The sequence below is a fragment of the Phyllobates terribilis genome, unplaced genomic scaffold, assembly GCF_046119375.1.
Source record: "Phyllobates terribilis strain yellow unplaced genomic scaffold, ASM4611937v1 Scaffold_8__6_contigs__length_399053987, whole genome shotgun sequence".
In the NCBI taxonomy this organism is placed as follows: domain Eukaryota; kingdom Metazoa; phylum Chordata; class Amphibia; order Anura; family Dendrobatidae; genus Phyllobates; species Phyllobates terribilis.
Window position 1 is genome coordinate 294,344,321 of NW_027362768.1, and position 19,096 is coordinate 294,363,416.

General features: G+C 43.5%; 1 protein-coding gene across 1 annotated transcript in view; it reads left to right on the forward strand.

Annotated features, from left to right (window-relative positions):
• Nucleotides 1-19,096, forward strand: part of STAB1 (stabilin 1) — a 220,560-nt gene that overhangs the window by 58,925 nt on the left and 142,539 nt on the right. Inside the window, exons 8-10 of the mRNA XM_073644427.1 lie at nucleotides 1,022-1,218; nucleotides 8,052-8,182; nucleotides 16,975-17,102. Of these exons, the coding sequence (XP_073500528.1) occupies nucleotides 1,022-1,218; nucleotides 8,052-8,182; nucleotides 16,975-17,102 (456 nt within the window). The remainder of the gene's footprint in view (nucleotides 1-1,021; nucleotides 1,219-8,051; nucleotides 8,183-16,974; nucleotides 17,103-19,096) is intronic.

A 19,096-nucleotide genomic window follows, 5' to 3' on the forward strand; every position in this document is an offset into this window, starting at 1 on the left:
GATTCCAGTAGGGGCAGCACCTGGTGCTTTCTAGCCCCCTCTGGTGGGAGAAGTGTGGTGTTGGATGTGGAGTTGGGGTCCTGACCATCACACTGTTCTTACCTCAGAGGAGGAACACTACACTCCATTAGAGAAGTTCAGCATCCCTGTAGCGGTCGAACCCTCAGGGGCGCCACAGTTTTCACTTTGTGGTAATCCCTTCTGTATTTGCTCTCATGAAGTCTTCTCTTTATGACAGACTTAGATACAGAAACACCTACATGCTGGAGAGTGTTCTTCACTTGGGTGGATGTTGCGAAAGGTTTTTCTCCACCATGGAAGAGAATCTGCGAGATTCACCACTGTTGTCTTCTGTGGACATTCGGGCCTTTTTGAGTTCCCAAGCTCAGCAGTGTGGTCTTTTTTTGGAAAATGTAGCAAACTGTTGATTTGGCCACTCCTAACATTTCTGCTATCTCTCTGATGGATTTCGTCTTCTTTTTTTTACCCTAATGATGGTCTGTTTCTCTTCCACTGAGAGTCCCTTTGACTGCATGTTGTGGATTCACAGCAACAGCTTCCAAATGCAAATTCCACACCCGGAATCAGCTCCAGACCTTTTACCTACTTAATTGATGGTGGCTTAATGAGGGAATAGCCCATGCAGCCCATTAAAGAGCTTTTAAGATATTTGTCCAATTACCTTTGGTCCCTTTAATATGTAGCTGACTCTCTTTTTAAAGAGCTGTAATTCCTAAACCCTTCCTCCAATTAGAATGTGAATACCCTCAAATTAAAGCATTTACACTTTAAGCCCATATTGATTATATCACTTTATCTTGAATTTGTTTTAGTAAACAGCTAAAATGCCAAAAATTGTGTCACTATGCAAATATTTCTGGACCTAACTGTAAGTATTTACACTGGGTCTTGTATGTAAAAACTAGTTTAGAGAATATCTGAAAGTGCAAATACTCCTGAATTAAGAAAAAAAAAAAAAAAAAAGCAGATTAGCAGTAATATTTTTGCTTTCTTTCAATAGCCAAGGATCCATGTAGACCTTCACCATGTAGTCCGTATGCTGATTGCAAATCAACCGGGCCTCAACAGTACACATGTGCATGTAAAAAAGATTATTATGGCGATGGGAAAACTTGCCTGGCTTATAATCCTTGTTATTTTAACAATGGAGGATGCCCGGAAAATTCGACAAGATGTGTATATAGAAGCCCCGGCAAGGTAAGCATTACTGACCCTATTCTTTAACCTTTTATATATATATTGTACATATGCCACATTTAAAGGGAACCTGTCATCTGATTCATGCTGCCTGAATCATGGGCAGTATGAATCAGAGTCTAGCTGTGTATGTTTTACTGACATTCTGCAACCTTTCAGAGAAAACATACTTTGAGAAGTCCAAGAACCATGCGTCTCAACTAATCTAAGGCAGGTCCCCGGTGGCAACTTTCCATCCTGCTACCTGTGTTTGTATGAGATCGGCAAGAAGAGGCCACCTGGGACCTATTTTAGACTAGGCATCCAAGACACATAGTCCCTGGCCGGCTTTTCAAAGTATGAATTTCCTGAAACGTCGCAGCGTTTCAGAGTAAGGTTACATTCACACATCTGTTTTATCCATCTGTGTGCTGTGCTTTTTTTTTTTTAAAATGTACAGCACAAAAACTCAGAGATTTGTTGATCCATAAACACAAGTGATTTAAAAATGGATCCATGTCTCCAGTCTGTGAGACTCAGAGCAGGTCTTACTCTTAGGGCAGAGACACACTGCCGTATTTCTCGTGGGAGGATCGCATCGTAAACCTCGTACTGGCCCGCACCTCACCTGACCTGAGCTTGACAGGTGCATAGAAATCCATCATGCTGTCATGCTCAGGTCAGGAGAAGTGCCGGGCCAGTCCGTTCAGTGCGATGCGATTATCGCACGAGTTATACGGCTGTCTGTCTCTGCCCTTATCCTGATCCTTTTCCAGCCATTAAGGTTTTCAGGGATCCGTGAGACACCAGATGAAAAATAGAAGATATCAGTGCTCCACCTGTGTTTAATTAATTTTTAACGGATTCATTATTAAGAATATTATTATGAATAATAATAAAAAAAAAGTTTAATCTTCCTCTTTAGTTTTTAAACACGGACACATGAGCAAAAAATAGTCAGTTTTTAAAAGAAATAAAAAATAGATGCAGGTGTGTGAATGTAGCCTAAAACATACACGGCTACAATGAGGCAGTGTCTAATTCATGCTGCCCTTGGTCAATGGTTTCAGCAATAAAAAATTTACCCACTATGCCACTTCAAACAATCTAAAAAATAAGACGTTTTGATTTCTAGAGTGCCTTAAGGGAGCAAGTTACACATGTCTAAGGCCAGTGATTGGCTGCAGCAGTTATTTGCTGTACTGTAGATGGGATGTCATCACTGCTTCTGTGTCAAGAGAGGCCAAGGGAGTCCAGAAAGGCAGCTGTGCATGAACAAAGTTATTTTTTATAGACCAACTAAAGAGTGAAAGAGCCCATGAGTCTTAAGTGTATTCAATCTCTGCTCACCCTGTCTGACTGATGGCTCCTCACTGTCTCTCCTCTCTGCTGCTGCAGAGATCTCACACTACTCGGTACAAGCTGCTGCTGTTAGAAAGGCTGGCTGGCCAGAGATTGAATATACACTGCTCAAAAAATAAAGGGAACACTTAAACAACAGAATATAACTCCCAAGTAAATGAAACTTCTGTGAAATCAAACTGCCCACTTAGGAAGCAACACTGATTGACAATCAATTTCACATGCTGTTGTGCAAATGGAATAGACAATAGATGGAAATTATTGGCAATTATCAAGACACACTCAATAAAGGAGTGTTTCTGACGCGCCCCCTGGGCCTGTGTTGTGCAGGGAATACCCGGAGCCGGATCGCTGGGGGTTGTAGTCTCCGTGGCGCTGACCCGGTCCGTGCCCAGGGTGGTCAATTCAGTGGCAGTCTTATTGGTATGATGATAGTCCGACTACGCCACCCGTGGATTGCGGTCAGCGGGGACCGCCGCTGCAAGGCAGACCGCTGAGGCCGGTGTTATGTGTGCAGCTAACAATGGGATGACTCCCCACGGGAGGAGTACAGCCTCAGGGCAGTTAGCGTGGATGATGGGAGTGATGGTGGAGATAGTCCCAATACCAATAGTGCCGGAGGAGCAAGAAGTCACAGACAACATGTTGCAATCCAATGTCCTTTACTCACAGTTTATATTCTCCAGGTCACTCTCGCGAAGCAGTGACCACCCAAGCCGTGCTGCGTCCACCAGGCAAGGGACTCGGTCAACTCCCAGGTCTTTCTGGAGTATGTCTCAAAGCTCCCTTCCGTCCTTTCTCTGGCTCGTGCCCCACCAGTGACCAAGCTTATGTCCAGCTCCCGTGGGCCTTCCCTTAGGAGGGCTACGTGCCTATGTCCCTGACCCTATATGGTATGCCTTCCTAGCAAGGTGTAGCGAGGGGTCGCACCAAGGGCTGGTCACGACCTCCGGTTCTTGGCTGAAGATGATTTGCTTCCACCAATTTGGGATCCGGTACCCTGTTCTGCCAACCCGTCACCCGCAATCTCCTGGGTCCTTAGGGTTCACTCTTCCTTCTCGTTCCTGAGCCTTTCTGTTTCACTTGTTACTTCTGTACCCTTCGTGGGAAACACTCTGATGAAACACTTTTGGTTATTACTTCCGGAACTCTTTTACCACAAGACACATTATAAAACTTTTGCAAGTAAAACATTCTTCAAAAACACATTCTTGACTTCTGGCCGCTGGACAACTTGCGACCAGATGTTCACTTTCTCTCTCAAAGGTGCAACAGTCCATTTAATTCGTCCTGAGGTAGACGTTGCAGTTCTTTTATAAAACCAGTAGGGGGCGCTTTAAGAAGCGCAACTATTTACAAGGGGTTGGCCATTCCCAGTCCTCGGCCGGTTGGAAAGGGGATAGCTGCTCTCAGTCCTCAGCCAGGTAAGGAAGGGGGTATCTTGGAAACGGGTAACAGTCTTTTAGCTGTCCCAACGGGGACCACACTTATTAACAGTTCAAAAGAAAAACAGTCCTTGTACCCTGACTGGTAACTTTGTACAGTTCCTTACTCACGCTACTTTCTTTTAATAGCTATGTCCTCCTTGAGCTCCCTCCTGAGGGCAGTCTTCAGACCCGTCCGGGTCCTCTTGGCTTTCCTCGTACTGGTGGTACTGCAGCTTCTCCTCCGTGAGCCGGTGAACGTGGAGGGCGTACTGTCCCTTGGCACCCTTGTGCTGTAGGCCTTGCAGCGGGGTCTGGAGAAGGCCGCTGTTGATGACGCCCGGGGTCAGAGGGTGCGACTTTGGGCCTGGGCGCGGGCTGGTGGTGGCGGTGCCCAGGGCTGGAGGGCTCGGCTGCAGGGCTTGTTGCGGGGTCTGGAGCAGGTCGGTGTCTGCAGCGCCCGGGATCGGCGGCTCCACCAGGGGGCCCGGGAGCAGGCTGACGCTGGCAGCGTCCGGGACAGGAAGACTCCTCTTACCTGCTCCCGCGACCGCTCTTGCGTCACGCGTCTTCTCCTGGCGCTGGTCGGGGCCTGCGACGACTGGGGCACTGCCGATGCTGGGCAGCTTAGTCTGCTGCCGGTCTGCCATCTTGCTCTCCGTTTCCGATGTCTTCCTCCCCCCCGGTTGACCGTGGCCTACCTTGCGATGATCTTCCTCCGTAGACTGCGGCTCCGCAGTCGATCGTCGGGGTTGAGGACCTTGCATCGCGCTCCTGTGACGTCAGCGTCGCTCCCTCTCCCTTCCAGGATCTTACGCAGCGTCAGTGCGTGAGGCGGAGCTTCAGATCTCGTGCGCTTTCGGCGTCCCCGCCCCTCTTCTTCCCGCGCGGCGTCCCGAAAATGGCGTCCGATGGCGGGAAGCGGCTGCGGATGGCGGAAAGACGGCAGAAGATGGCGGAAAACGACCCAAGATGGCGTCCGATGGCGGGAAACGGCTCCGGACGGCGGGAAACTTCTCTCAGGTAAGTGCAAAAGTCTTTTTCACGCACGCAATACCCGTTGGTGGCGGGTTAGTTTGAATCCTGCCGACTACGCCAAAGTTGACGCGGCCCCTGGGCCTGTGTTGTGCATGGAGTACCCGGAGCCGGATCGCTGGGGGTTGTAGTCTCCGTGGTTCTGACCCGGTCCGTGCCCAGGGTGGTCAATTCAGTGGCAGTCTTATTGGTATGATGATAGTCCGACTACGCCACCCGTGGATTGCGGTCAGCGGGGACCGCCGCTGCAAGGCAGACCGCTGAGGCCGGTGTTATGTGTGCAGCTAACAATGGGATGACTCCCCACGGGAGGAGTACAGCCTCAGGGCAGTTAGCGTGGATGATGGGAGTCATGGTGGAGATAGTCCCAATACCAATAGTGCCGGAGGAGCAAGAAGTCACAGACAACGTGTTGCAATCCAATGTCCTTTACTCACAGTTTATATTCTCCAGGTCACTCTCGCGAAGCAGTGACCACCCAAGCCGTGCTGCGTCCACCAGGCAAGGGACTCAGTCAACTCCCAGGTCTTTCTGGAGTATGTCTCAAAGCTCCCTTCCGTCCTTTCTCTGGCTCGTGCCCCACCAGTGACCAAGCTTATGTCCAGCTCCCGCGGGCCTTCTCTTGGGAGGGCTACGTGCCCATGTCCCTGACCCTATATGGTATGCCTTCCTAGCAAGGTGTAGCGAGGGGTCGCACCAAGGGCTGGTCACGACCTCCGGTTCTTGGCTGAAGATGATTCGCTTCCACCAATTTGGGATCCGGTACCCTGTTCTGCCAACCCGTCACCCGCAATCTCCTGGGTCCTTAGGGTTCACTCTTCCTTCTCGTTCCTGAGCCTTTCTGTTTCACTTGTTACTTCTGTTCTGGTCTTGTTCCCTTTTCCTTTCCACTGTTCCTTCTCCTCTCTCTCTCTCTCTGGCCCCGGCCTCTGTGCTAGGCCTGCCCAGGGAGCAGAGCCCATGCAGCAGCCCTGCTCCCTGCCTTCTCCATTTCTCCTCACAGACTGAACTTCTTCTTCTTTCTCCCAGAGCTAAGATGGTGCCCACCTTTTATATCTCCCTCTGACCATGAGCCCAGGTGACTAGCAACCAATGGGCTCCTTCCTATGCTCAGGAACCAACCCCTACCTGCCCCTACAGCACTGGGTATTCCACCCCCCTCCCCACTCCAGCCAGGGACAGATGCTGTCGTGCCTGCACTCTGTCTAGTGGGAGCACCGTTGAGCTGTCCCTCGGAAATGGGGTGTGTGTGCTGTATGCAGCCTACTGAGCCTTGATCCATACTCCGTCCTTACCCGGGAGTGGGATATCACACCTCTGGATGAGGTGCAATACCTTTGTAGCGACCAAGTCCTCAGGGCGCTACATTTCTGCAGGTGGCGACCACAGACCTCATCTCAGTACCAATGCTTTCTGGCTGATGTTTTGGTCACTTTTGAATGTTGGTTGTGATTTCACACTCGTGGTAGCATGAGACGGACTCTACAACCCACAGAAGTTGCTCAGGTAGTGCAGCTCATCCAGAATGGCACATCAATGCGAGCTGTAGCAAGAAGGTTTGCTGTGTCTGTTAGCGTAGTGTCCAGAGGCTGGAGGCGCTACCAGGAGACAGGCCAGTACACTCGGAGATGTGGAGGGGGCCGTAGGAGGGCAACAACCCAGCTGCATGACCGCTACCTCTGCCTTTGTGCAAGGAGGAACAGGAGGATCACTGCCAGAGCCCTGCAAAATGACCTCCAGCAGGCCACAAATGTGCATGTGTCTGCACAAACGGTTAGAAACCGACTCCATGAGGGTGGTATGAGGGCCCGACGTCCACAGATGGGGGTTGTGCTCACAACCCAACACCGTGGAGGACGCTTGGCATTTGCCACAGAACACCAGGATTGGCAAAGTCGCCACTGGCGCCCTGTGCTCTTCACAGATTAAAGCAGGTTCACAAACTGAGCACATGTGACAGACGTGACAGTCTGGAGTCTGGAGATGCCGTGGAGAGCGATCTGCCGCCTCCAACATCCTTCAGCATGACCGGTTTGGCAGTGGGTCAGTAATGGTGTGGGGTGGTATTTCTTTGGAGGGGCGCACAGCATTTCATGTGCTCGCCAGAGGTAGCCTGACTGCCATTAGGTACCGAGATGAGATCCTCAGACCCCTTGTGAGCCCATATGCTGGCGTGGTTGTCCCTCGGTTCCTCCTAATGCAGGACAATGCCAGACCTCATGTGGCTGGAGTGTGTCAGCAGTTCCTGCAAGATGAAGGCATTGAAGCTATGGACTGGCCCGCCTGTTCCCCAGACCTGAATTTGATTGAGCACATCTGGGATATCATGTTTCGCTCCATCCACCAACGTCACGTTGTACCACAGACTGTCCATGAGTTGGCGGATGCTTTAGTCCAGGTCTGGGAGGAGATCCCACAGGAGACCATCCGCAACCTCAACAGGAGCATGCCCAGGCTTTGTAGGGAGGCCTCATTTTGACTTGTTTTAAGGACATTACATCAAAGTTGGATCAGCCTGTAGTGTGTTTTTCCACTTTAATTTTGGGGGTGACTCCAAATCCAGGCCTCCATTGGTTAATAACTTTGATTTCCATTGATGATTTTTGTGTGATTTTGCTGTCAGCACATTCAACTTTGTACAGAACAAAGTATTCAATGAGAATATTTTATTCATTCAGATCTAGGATGTGTTATTTGAGAGTTCCCTTTATTTTTTTGAGCAGTGTACTTAGATATACAGTATGAGCTCTTTCACTATAGTTTTTTGTTTTCGCCATTCTAGAATGACTCTTTTTGGTATAAAATGGGTGCATGGGGACTGTTGATACTTGGTAGATGTAAGACAAAGAGTATTTAAAAAAACGTACCCTCTCCACACAGAAGAATCAAAAAGCTGGCCACAATGAAAAAGAGACCAAATTAATAATAATAATGAGCACTTTGAGAATTGTCCTGTGCATTGATATAATGGGCGGTAGAGTGAAATATGCTGTGAAATTGCTCTCCTGTGTACTAACTATAAGTAATTACCAGTCTTTTTGCAGTTGTTTGCCTGGAATGGTAACCCGAAATGTTTCTATGGGGTGTTATTCACCTTTCCTTTGTCGCATTTCAACATGTGGTAAAAGTGCACAGTGTGAAGAAGTATCTCCCGGAGTGCAGAAGTAAGTCAATTTTCTATTTGTCAGGCCGGATTGTAATGCTTTGTATATTATTATACTATTGGCATGGTCCTGTATCATTATTTGATTAAATAAATGAATTAGCAGCTTAACAATGTTACATTAAAGTATATCTGTGCTTTCACACAAAATCTGCAGAGAAACAGATTTACTTGCCTTATTCCCCACAAAAAGTTAAAACTTATTTTGGTGCACATATCCGTCTAATTTGTCCTGGAATTGTCCAGATTCTCATGGACTGTAACGTGCTGTCCATTTTCTGTGAGTGGGTGGTTTCTCTTCTTCAGCATTCTGCCAGCACTAAATGTCCGGGAACTTCTGACTCCCTTACTTCCCAGCATGCATTGCTCATGACATTGTCCAGTGGCCTAAACTGAAGGCTCCTGCTCTCCTGTATGTAGGTTGACAGATAGGAGAGCAAGAGCCAAGAAACAGAGACCTTCCCTCATTTTCTGTAAATTGTCTAGGTGCTAGATATGGATTACACTTAATCACAGGTGGTGGAAAAGCAGATGGTGGACTCTGAGTGGCCAAAGGTATGGAATGATTTTTCTGGCGTATTTTTGTTAAGTAAAGTGGTTAGTAGATGTCTGAAAAACAGCAACTATTTAAGCCACAGACGTCAAACTATATATACTGTATACAGGGTGGTCCAAAAGTAGGTGGACAAAGTGTAATAAGGTTATGAAGGGGGAGATTTATCAAACATGGTGTAAAGTGAAACTGGCTCAGTTGCCCTTAGCAGCCAATCAGATTCCACTTTTCATTCCTCACAGACTCTTTGGAAAATGAAAGGTGGAATCTGATTGGTTGCTAAGGGCAACAGAGCCAGTTTCACAGATCTAGTTTTCACAGATAGATCTCCCCCAAATCTGTTTTCTTTTCAGATAATTCAGATAACACATAATGGCAAATAATTTAAATACAGATCAAAGAAAATGGAGTTTAACAAAGTATTGGAAATCTCAAAATGCTGAAACCGTTAGAGCAAATTGGGTTGAAACATTTGGTACTCAAGCCCCAAAGAGACAAACCATTTACCTCATTTGTGACAAATTCAGTGCCACTGGCTCAATCCTTAACCGGTTCCCGACCGCCCACTGTAGATAAACGTCAGCGCTTGCTGGGCTCTGTGCAGCGCCGACGTTTAAAAACGGTGGGTGGTCTCGCAGCTCTCAGGACCCCCAGGGTCCTGCAAGCGCTGCGATTCCGGTGCAGAGCGTTAGCTCTGACAGGGGACATCATCGGGACCTGATTGGATCAGGTCCCAATGATGTTAACCCTTTGCTGTCTTCTATATGCCGCGATCTATAGTGATCGCGGCATATAGAAGACAGCAGGAGGAGAGGGGGTCGTCCACTTACCTCTCCGACGGCCCCCTTATATCTTCCAGGACCTGACGTTGCTATGGCAGCTGGAGGTCACATGACCGCCTCCAGATCTGCCATATATGGTGTCCTGCCTGGCTCAGCCTGCAGCTGAAGCCAGGCAGGAGACTCTGACTGTGAAACAGTCTGCGAAGATCTCATGTAATGTAATACATGTCTATTACATTACATGAGATCAGTGATCAGAAAAATAAAAATTTATTTCCCTTACAGGGACTAAGTAAAAATGTAAAAAAAAGTAAGAAAAAATGTTTTTAAACTGTTAAAAAAAAAAAAATCACAAAATAAATAAGAATAAATAAATAAAATATTAAACCAATAAATCCGTATATTTATGCAAAACCAAAAAAAGTACACATATTTGGTATAGCCGCGTCCGAAACAACCCGATCTATAAAACTGTCACACTAATTAACTCCTTCTGTGCACACCGTAATAAAAATAAATAAAAAACGGAGCAAAAAAATATGCTTTTTCATCATATCGCCAAACAAAAAGTGGAAAAAAATGCGATCAAAAAGCAAAATGGAAATAAAAATGGTACCGCTGAAAACGTCATCTTGTTCCGCAAAAAAAAAGCCGCCATACAGCTCCATCAGCCGAAAAATACAAAAGTTATAGCGCTCAGAATAAAGCAATGCAAAAAAAATATTTTTTCTATAAAATTGTTTTATTGTGTAAAAGCGCCAAAACATAAAAAAAATATACAGTAAGTGTAGTATCGCTATAAATGTACTGACCCGAAGAATAATGCTGCCTGATCACTTTTACCACACGCAGAACGGCATAAAAAAAAAACTCAAAAAACAATTCCTGAATTGTTGGTTTTTGTTAATTTTAGCTCTCAAAAAACGGAATAGAAAGCGATCAAAAAATGTCACGTACCCAAAAATGGTACCAATAAAAATGTCAACTCGTCCCGCAAAAAACAAGCCATCACATGACTCTGTCGGACGAAATATGGAAAAATTATAGCTCTCAAAATATGGCGATGGAAAAACTAGATTTTGCAAAAAAAGCGTTAGTGTGTGACAGCTGTCAGTCATAAAAACCCGATATAAATCTGGTATCTCTGTAATCGCACCGACCCGAAGAATAAAGTAATCTAATCAGTTATCACACGAGGAATGGCGTAAAAAATAAATAATACCAATTCTTCACCTGCTACTGATTTGTTTATTATGTCTCCCAAAGATCGCAGTAAGGCTCTGCTCACATTTATCCTGCGCTCTGCGCTGAGCACTTACACCAGAGTTTCCGTGTAAATCTCTGAAATACATGATTCAGCCGGAACCCATGACGGAAGATTCCCTGTAATGAGGCAGATATAGGCCACTGTGGATGCCGTCTGGCCTGTGATCCCACGGTGTCATTTGTTTTAGGCGTGCATAAAAGTGCGGTTGGCCACAGTTTTGTGCACTTCTGAAAAAAAGGACACCACTAAACAGAGGCCAGACGGAGTCCAGAGTAACTCTGCTGCCTCATTATAGTGAATGGATCCTGCAGGGGTTTCATCTGAATTACATCACTTGGAAATTTAGATGGAAACCCCGATGTAAGTGCTCAGCCTAGAGCGCCGGATAAATGTTACGTAAAATGTTCCCAATAAAAGCTTCAACTCAGTCCTCAAAAAAAGCTAGTCCCCACTCAGGTCCGTCATCTGTTAAAAATATAAGGGACTTCCAAGTTACTGGTAGCAGAAAGGCTCTGGAAAAGCAAAATGGCCCTTGCCCCCCCCAAAAAATTCATAAAATTTTGTGCTCCCAAATCCAAATGCCTATTCTACCATAATTTGTTCTCCAATTGTCAAATAGCGCTCCGTCCCCCCCAGATCTCGCCTTATGGCTGAGCGGTATGATACAGCCACATATGGGGTATTGACACTTTTAGAAGAAATTGCGTGACACATTTCGGCACCATTTTTACCCATTGCCCTGTGTGAAAATGTAAAATCTGAGGGTAAAACATTTTTTGTGGTAAAAATATAATTATGCTTTTTTCACTGCCCAATTGTATAAATTTAAAAATTTAAAAATACTCACTACTTCCCTAGATGAATTCCTTGAGAGGTGTAGTTTACAAAATGGGGTCACTTGTGGGGGTTTCTGCTGTTTCGGCATGTCAGCGACTCTTCAAATGTGACATGGTGTCTGCAACCTATCCCAACCAACATAGCGCTCCTTTCTCTTCCGAACCCTGCCGTACACCAAAACAGTGGTTTGCCTCCACATATGGGGTATCGGCGTGTTCAGGAGAAATTGCACAACAAATTTCATGGTGCAATTTATCATATTACCCTTATGATAATGCAAAATTAAGGGATGAAAAACGTTTTTGTGGGAAAAATGTGAAAATTTTATTTTTACAGCTCATTATTATAAACTTCTGTGAAGCACCTTGGGGTTCAAGGTTCTCACCACACATCTAGATAGGTTCCCTAATGGGTCTAGTTTCCAAAATGGTGTCACTTGTGGGGGGTTTCCACTGTTTAGGCACATCAGGGGCTCCCCAAATGCAACATGGCGTCCGCTAATTATTCAAACAAAATTTTACATTCAAAAAGTCAAATGGCGCTCCTTCCCTTTCAAACCCTGCCGTGCGCCCAAACAGTGGTTTGCCTCCACATATGGGGTATCAGCATGTTCAGGAGAAATTGCACAACAAATTTCATGGTGCAATTTATCCTATTACCCTTATGATAATGCAAAATTAAGGGATGAAAAACGTTTTTGTGGGAAAAATGTGAAAATTTTATTTTTACAGCTCAATATTATAAACGTCTGTGAAGCACCTTTGGGTTCAAGGTGCTCACCACACATCTAGATAAGTTCCCTAAGGGGTCTAGTTTCTAAAATGGTGTCACTTGTGGGGGGTTTCCACTGTTTAGGAACATCAGGGGCTCTCCAAACGCAACATGGCGTCTGCTAATTATTCAGACAAATTTTACATTCAAAAAGTCTAATGGCGCTCCTTCCCTTCCGAACCCTGCAGTGCGCCCAAACAGTGGTTTTCCCTCACATATGGGGTATCAGCGCGCTCAAGAGAAATTGCACAAAAAATTTTGGGGTCCATTTTTTCCTGTTACCCCTGTGAAAATAAAAAAATTGGGTCTAAAGTAACATTTTTGTGAAAAAAGTTAAATGTTAATTTTTTTCTTCCACATTCCAAAAATTCCTGTGAAGCACCTGAAGGGTTAATAAAGTTCTTGAATGTGGTTTTGAGCACCTTGAGGGGTGCAGTTTTTAGAATGGTGTCACTTTTGGGTATTTTCTGTCATAAAGACCCCTCAAAGTGACTTCAAATATGATGTGGTCCCTAAAAAAATGTTTTTGTAAATTTTGTTGGAAAAATGAGAAATCGCTGGTCAACTTTTAACCCTTATAGCTCCCTAACAAAAAAAATTTTGGTTCCAAAATTGTGCTGATGTAAAGTAGACATGTGGGAAATGTTATTTATTAACTATTTTGTGTGACATATCTCTCTGATTTAAGGGCATGAAAATTCAAAGTTTGAAAATTGCAAAATTTTCAAAATTTAAGCCAAATTTCTGATTTTTTCACAAATAAACGCAAGTGATATCCAAGAAATTTTACCACTATCATGAAGTACAATATGTCACTAATAAACAGTCTCAGAATCAGGGGGATCCGTTGAAGCATTCCAGAGTAATTACTTCATAAAGTGACAGTGGTCAGAATTGAAAAAATTGGCCCGGTCACGAAGGCAAAAACAGGCTCTGGCGCGAAGTAGTTAATGCTCCAAAACTGGTCAACCCAAAACAGTCTGTACAGAAGATAATAAACAACTTGTTGCTGAAACGTTTGTTCAGAGTCCAAAAAAGTCCACCAGAAGAGCCTCTTTGGAATTGGGAATTTCACGAACTTCTATCATGTCGAATCCTGAAATCTATTGGGTGGAAAGTTTATCGTCCACGTCTAATTCATGGTTTATTGGAGGATGATCCAGACAGGTGGCTGCAATTTAGTGTCTGATAAATCTCCTCCTTCATAACCTTATTACACTTTCTGTCTACCTACTTTTGGACCACCCTGTGTATATATACAGTACAGACCAAAAGTTTGGACACACCTCATTTAAAGATTTTTCTGTATTTTCATGACTATGAAAATTGTACATTCACACTGAAGGCATCAAAACTATGAATTAACACATGTGGAATTATATACTTTACAAAAAAGTGTGAAACAACTGAAAATATGTCTTATATTCTAGGTTCTTCAAAGTAGCCACCTTTTGCTTTGATGACTGCTTTGCACACTCTTGGCATTCTCTTGATGAGCTTCAAGAGGTAGTCACCGGAAATGGTCTTCCAACAATTTTGAAGGAGTTCCCAGTGATGCTTAGTAGGGTTGAGCGAGTATGTTCTGTCCGAGTATGCTCGGGCCGAGCTCCGAGTATTTATAGCTGCTCGGTGATATGGTTGAATCGCTCCCATGTGCATGATTTGCAACTGTTTGACAGTTTTATTACATGTGAGGAATGTGTAAGAAATAGACATTCCTCACATGTAATAAAACTGTCAAACAGTTGCAAATCATGCACACAGAGCGATTCAAACGCATCACCGAGCAGCTGTAAATACTCGGAGCTCGGCCCGAGCATACTCGCTGAAAGGGTTAATAGAACATACTTGCTCAACACTATTGCTTAGCACTTGTTGGCCCTTTTGCCTTCACTCTGCGGTCCAGGTCACCCCAAACCATCTTGATTGGGTTCAGGTCTGGTGACTGTGGAGGCCAGGTCATCTGGCGTAGCACCCCATCACTCTCCTTCTTGGTCAAATAGCCCTTACACAGCCTGGAGGTGTGTTTGGGGTCATTATCCTGTTGAAAAATAAATGATGGTCCAACTAAACGCAAACCGGATGGAATAGCATGCCGCTGCAAGATGCCGTGGTAGCCATGCTGGTTCAGTATGCCTTCAATTTTGAATAAATCCCCAACAGTGTCACCAGCAAAGCACCATCACACCATCACACCTCCTCCTCCATGCTTCACGGTGGGAACCAGGCATGTAGAGTCCATCCGTTCACCTTTTCTGCGTTGCACAAAGACACAGTGGTTGGAACCAAAGATCTCAAATTTGGACTCATCAGACCAAAGCACAGATTTCCACTGGTCTAATGTCCATTCCTTGTGTTCTTTAGCCCAAACAAGTCTCTTCTGCTTGTTGCCTGTCCTTAGCAGTGGTTTCCTAGCAGCTATTTTACCATGAAGGACTGCTGCACAAAGTCTCCTCTTAACAGTTGTTGAAGAGATGTCTGCTGCTAGAACTCTGTGTGGCATTGACCTGGTCTCTAATCTGAGCTGCTGTTAACCTGCGATTTCTGAGGCTGGTGACTCGGATAAACTTATCCTCAGAAGCAGAGGTGACTCTTGGTCTTCCTTTCCTGGGGAGGTCCTCATGTGAGCCAGTTTCTTTGTAGCGCTTGATGGTTTTTGCAACTGCACTTGGGGACACTTTCAAAGTTTGCCCAATTTTTCGGACTAACTGACCTTCATTTCTTAAAGTAATGATGGCCACTCGTTTTTCTTAGCTGCTTTTTTCTTGCTATAATACAAATTCTCACAGTCTATTCAGTAGGACTATCAGCTGTGTATCCACCAGACTTCTGAACAACACAACTGATGGTCCCAACCCCATTTATAAGGCAAGAAATCCCACTTATTAAACCTGACAGGGCGCACCTGTGTACTGAAAACCATTTCCGGTGACTACCTCTTGAAGCTCATCAAGAGAATGCCAAGAGTGTGCAAAGCAGTCATCAAAGCAAAAGGTGACTACTTTGAAGAACCTAGAATATAAGACATATTTTCAGTTGTTTCACACTTTTTTGTTAAGTATATAATTCCACATGTGTTAATTTATAGTTTTGATGCATTCAGTGTGAATGTACAATTTTCATAGTCATGAAAAATCTTTAAATGAGGTGTGTCCAAACTTTTGGTCTGTACTGTGTATATATATATATATATATATATATATATATATATATATATATATATATATATATATATATATATATATATATATATATATATATATATATATACACACATATACATACAGTCCTGCTCATCATTATTGCCACCCATGAAGTTTAAGTACATAAAGTGGAATATCTCTTGAAAACAATGAATCAAGTGAACCAGTTTTTTTGTATAGAACACTCGTGTTAAATGCAAAAGAGCAAATGATTAACAATAATTTAAAACAAAAAACAATGTGAGGGAAAAATAGAGAAACCTAAAGCTTGATGTGACACTGGTATTGGCACTCTTTACATTAATTTAGTATGGAAACACATTTATATATATATAATATAAATATTTACATGTTACAGTGGGGAAAATAGGTATTTGATACACTGACAACTTTGCAAGTTTTCCCACCTACAAAGAATAGAGAGGTCTGTAATTTTTATCGTAGGTACACTTCACCTGTGAGAGACAGAATCTAAAAAAAATCCAGAGAATCACATTGTATGATTTTTACATAATTAATTAGCATTTTTTTGCATGAAATAAGTATTTGATCACCTACCAACTACAAGTACATACAGGCAGGCCATGAACAGAGCCCTTTGTAGATAAGGGCCCAGCCCTAATGGGCCATATACCGTTTTGCTTTTTTTTCTTACTTTTGTCATGATCTTCAGCTCAGTCTCGAGCCATGGCAACTTGATGGATGAATGATCTCTGGGAAGATCGGTCTTGTGCAAGCCTAGATATGTCCACCAGGGTCTTCTCCGCCGTTACCTTGATGGTATCAACCCATCGGGTTGCTGCTTTTCCTCCTCGCCTTGATCCTTCTATTCTTCCGACCATGATGTCCTTCTCCAGTGATTGCTCTCTTCGTATCACGTGTCCAAAGTAGGCAAGTCGTAGCTTGGTGATCCTACCGTTTGCTATTGAATTACAAAACTAGATGTGTAAGGTGATCACTTGTAGATTGGTGGCAGGTCCAATATCTGGAGAATGAATGGAGCATTGGTTAAATATGTGCACTGCCACTAAATAAAGGATAAATGTGCCAGGTTCTGGCAATTAGTTGGAGAATCAGCGGTGGGACCCTCTACAATCTATCTTCTGGATTGTGATAACTTGCTTCAACTTGACAGCACCTTTAACGACTCCGGCTGAATTGAACTTGACGTATGGCAGCTTTGCTCCAGACACTTTTGATGACCAAGGACTGTCCAGTTCAGCAGTCATAGCCGTTTGCTGCATCCACCAATTTCATTTTTAGGACAGCACCAAATATTTCAGAGCTTTAGGTGCATTATGTTGGTAGCTTCAGTATAAAAAAGTGAAGTTAATTTTACCAATTTCAAGTGTATGATGTAAAAAATTCTATGTACCATAGGTGTGTGTGTCACGAAGGAGAGATTGGTGATGGCAAAAACTGCTATGGAAGCCTTTTATACGAGATGCAGAAGCTCAATATTGATGACCAGAAAATGAGGAAACAGCCGGGTGCCCTGAGACTTTTTGGTGAGACAAACATTCATTGGGTTTACCTGCTTGCGCCATGTAGGTCCACTATGCAAGTATATAGCTTTAATCCCTTCCCAAGATGGCCATTTATGCAAGTATATAGCTTTAACCCCTTCCCACCATGGCCATTTTCCGTTTTTTCGTTTTAGTTTTTTCTCCCCTTATTCCAAGAGCCGTAACTTTTTTATTTTTCAATTGACATAGCTAAGTGAGGGCTTGTTTTTTGCTGGACTAGATCTCAGTTTGAATGATACCATCCATTTTATTATGTAAGGTACTGAAAAACAGGAAAAAAAATTCTAGTGTAGAGAAATAGCGAAAAAAGCGCAATGCCACAATTGTTTTTGTTTTTTTATTTACAGCGTTCATTTTACGGTAAAAATGATCAGTCAGTATGATTCTCCAGGTCAGTACGAGTACACAGATGCCAAACGTGCATAGTTTTTGTTTCATTTAAGTGGTGAAAAAAAATCAGAAATTTGTAAAAAAAATTTAAAAAAAAAAATAAATAAAAAATTTTCCTTGTGTTGCCATTTTCCAAAAGCCGTAACTTTTTCAATTATTAGGATCTGGAGCTGTGTGAGGCATTATTTTTTGTACCCCAAGCTGATATTTTCATTGTTATTATTACATATTTTGTTTTGTTGTGGTGGGCGAAAAACCTCAATTTTGGTATTTTGATTTTATTTCTCATTATGTTGTTTACTGATCGGATTAATTTTATTTTGTATTTTGATAGATCAGACTTTTACGAACGCAGCAATACCAAATATGTGTATTTTTTATTTTTTCATTTCTTAATTTTTAATGAGGGGAAAGAGGGGTAGTTTGAACTTTTTACTTTATTTATTTATTTTTTTATATTTTTTTAATTTTTTTGTACTTTTTACTGTATTTGTTAGTCCCCTTAGGGGACTTGAATCTGCGATTGTCTGATCGCTCGTGCTATCTACAGCATTGTATATACAAAAAAAAAAGTCTCCATTGAATGCCAGTCACAGGCTGGTTTTCAAAGGAGTACCATAATGACAGGCACGGGGGTCTTCAGTAGACTCCCTGCTGTCATGACAACCCATCAGCGCCCCACGATCACGTTACGGGCACACCAACAGAAGCATTGAATGAGGCGCCCCCCCCTCTCCCCCCCCAAGCCGGTGTGTGTTAAATACCACTGTCAGAAAATAAAAGCGGCATTTAAAAGGTTAAAAGCTGTGGGCGAAGCTCCACTGCACCCACGGCTGTTAGAAGCAGATGATGGCTGAATAATACAGCCATCATTTGCCGGGAAAGCTACAAACTCAGCATGCGATCCCACTTCAAAGTCAAGGAGTCGGCATATGACGTACCAGTACGTCATATGTCAGTAAATTGTTAATGAAGAGTTTGAAGGGAGATGTCCCTACTGTCTGGTACTGGCAGCCCTGATTGCACAGTGTCAATGTGTGCAGACACACCTCCAACTGGTACCACCCAGTTGTAAACTTATTCACTAATTTTTCGGAGGAACGGCACAGAGCATAGTTATAAGGAAAGATCCTTTAGAATTGCTACATTTTTCATAAAAGTATTTAGTAAATTAGATAAGGTCCTCTTTAAATTCCTGAGTATGGTTACATGCATTGCTTCCCTGGAGACCCCTGATGAAGCCACTGCGAAACATGCATATACTATTGATTGAATATTTATGAATACTATTCTATATTTCATTTAACATAGCATTTTTTAATCTGTACCAACTACCTTGGGGTTCCCTCTATGGCTCACCCACCAATCTTAGCCTTTGCTTGTATTGCTTTAACCTCAGTTTTTTAATATTTGTATTTGAATAAAGTGTTTTTCATTTTTTGATAAACTGGTTTATTTCACTTTGTCCTGGCACCCATTCTTCTTCAGTTATCTTTATTGTATTGGTGCCTTGTGGGGACACTAATTCTTATTACCTCTCAGGATAACAATTTTCAGTTCTTCTTATCTGATTTTTTTATGTATTT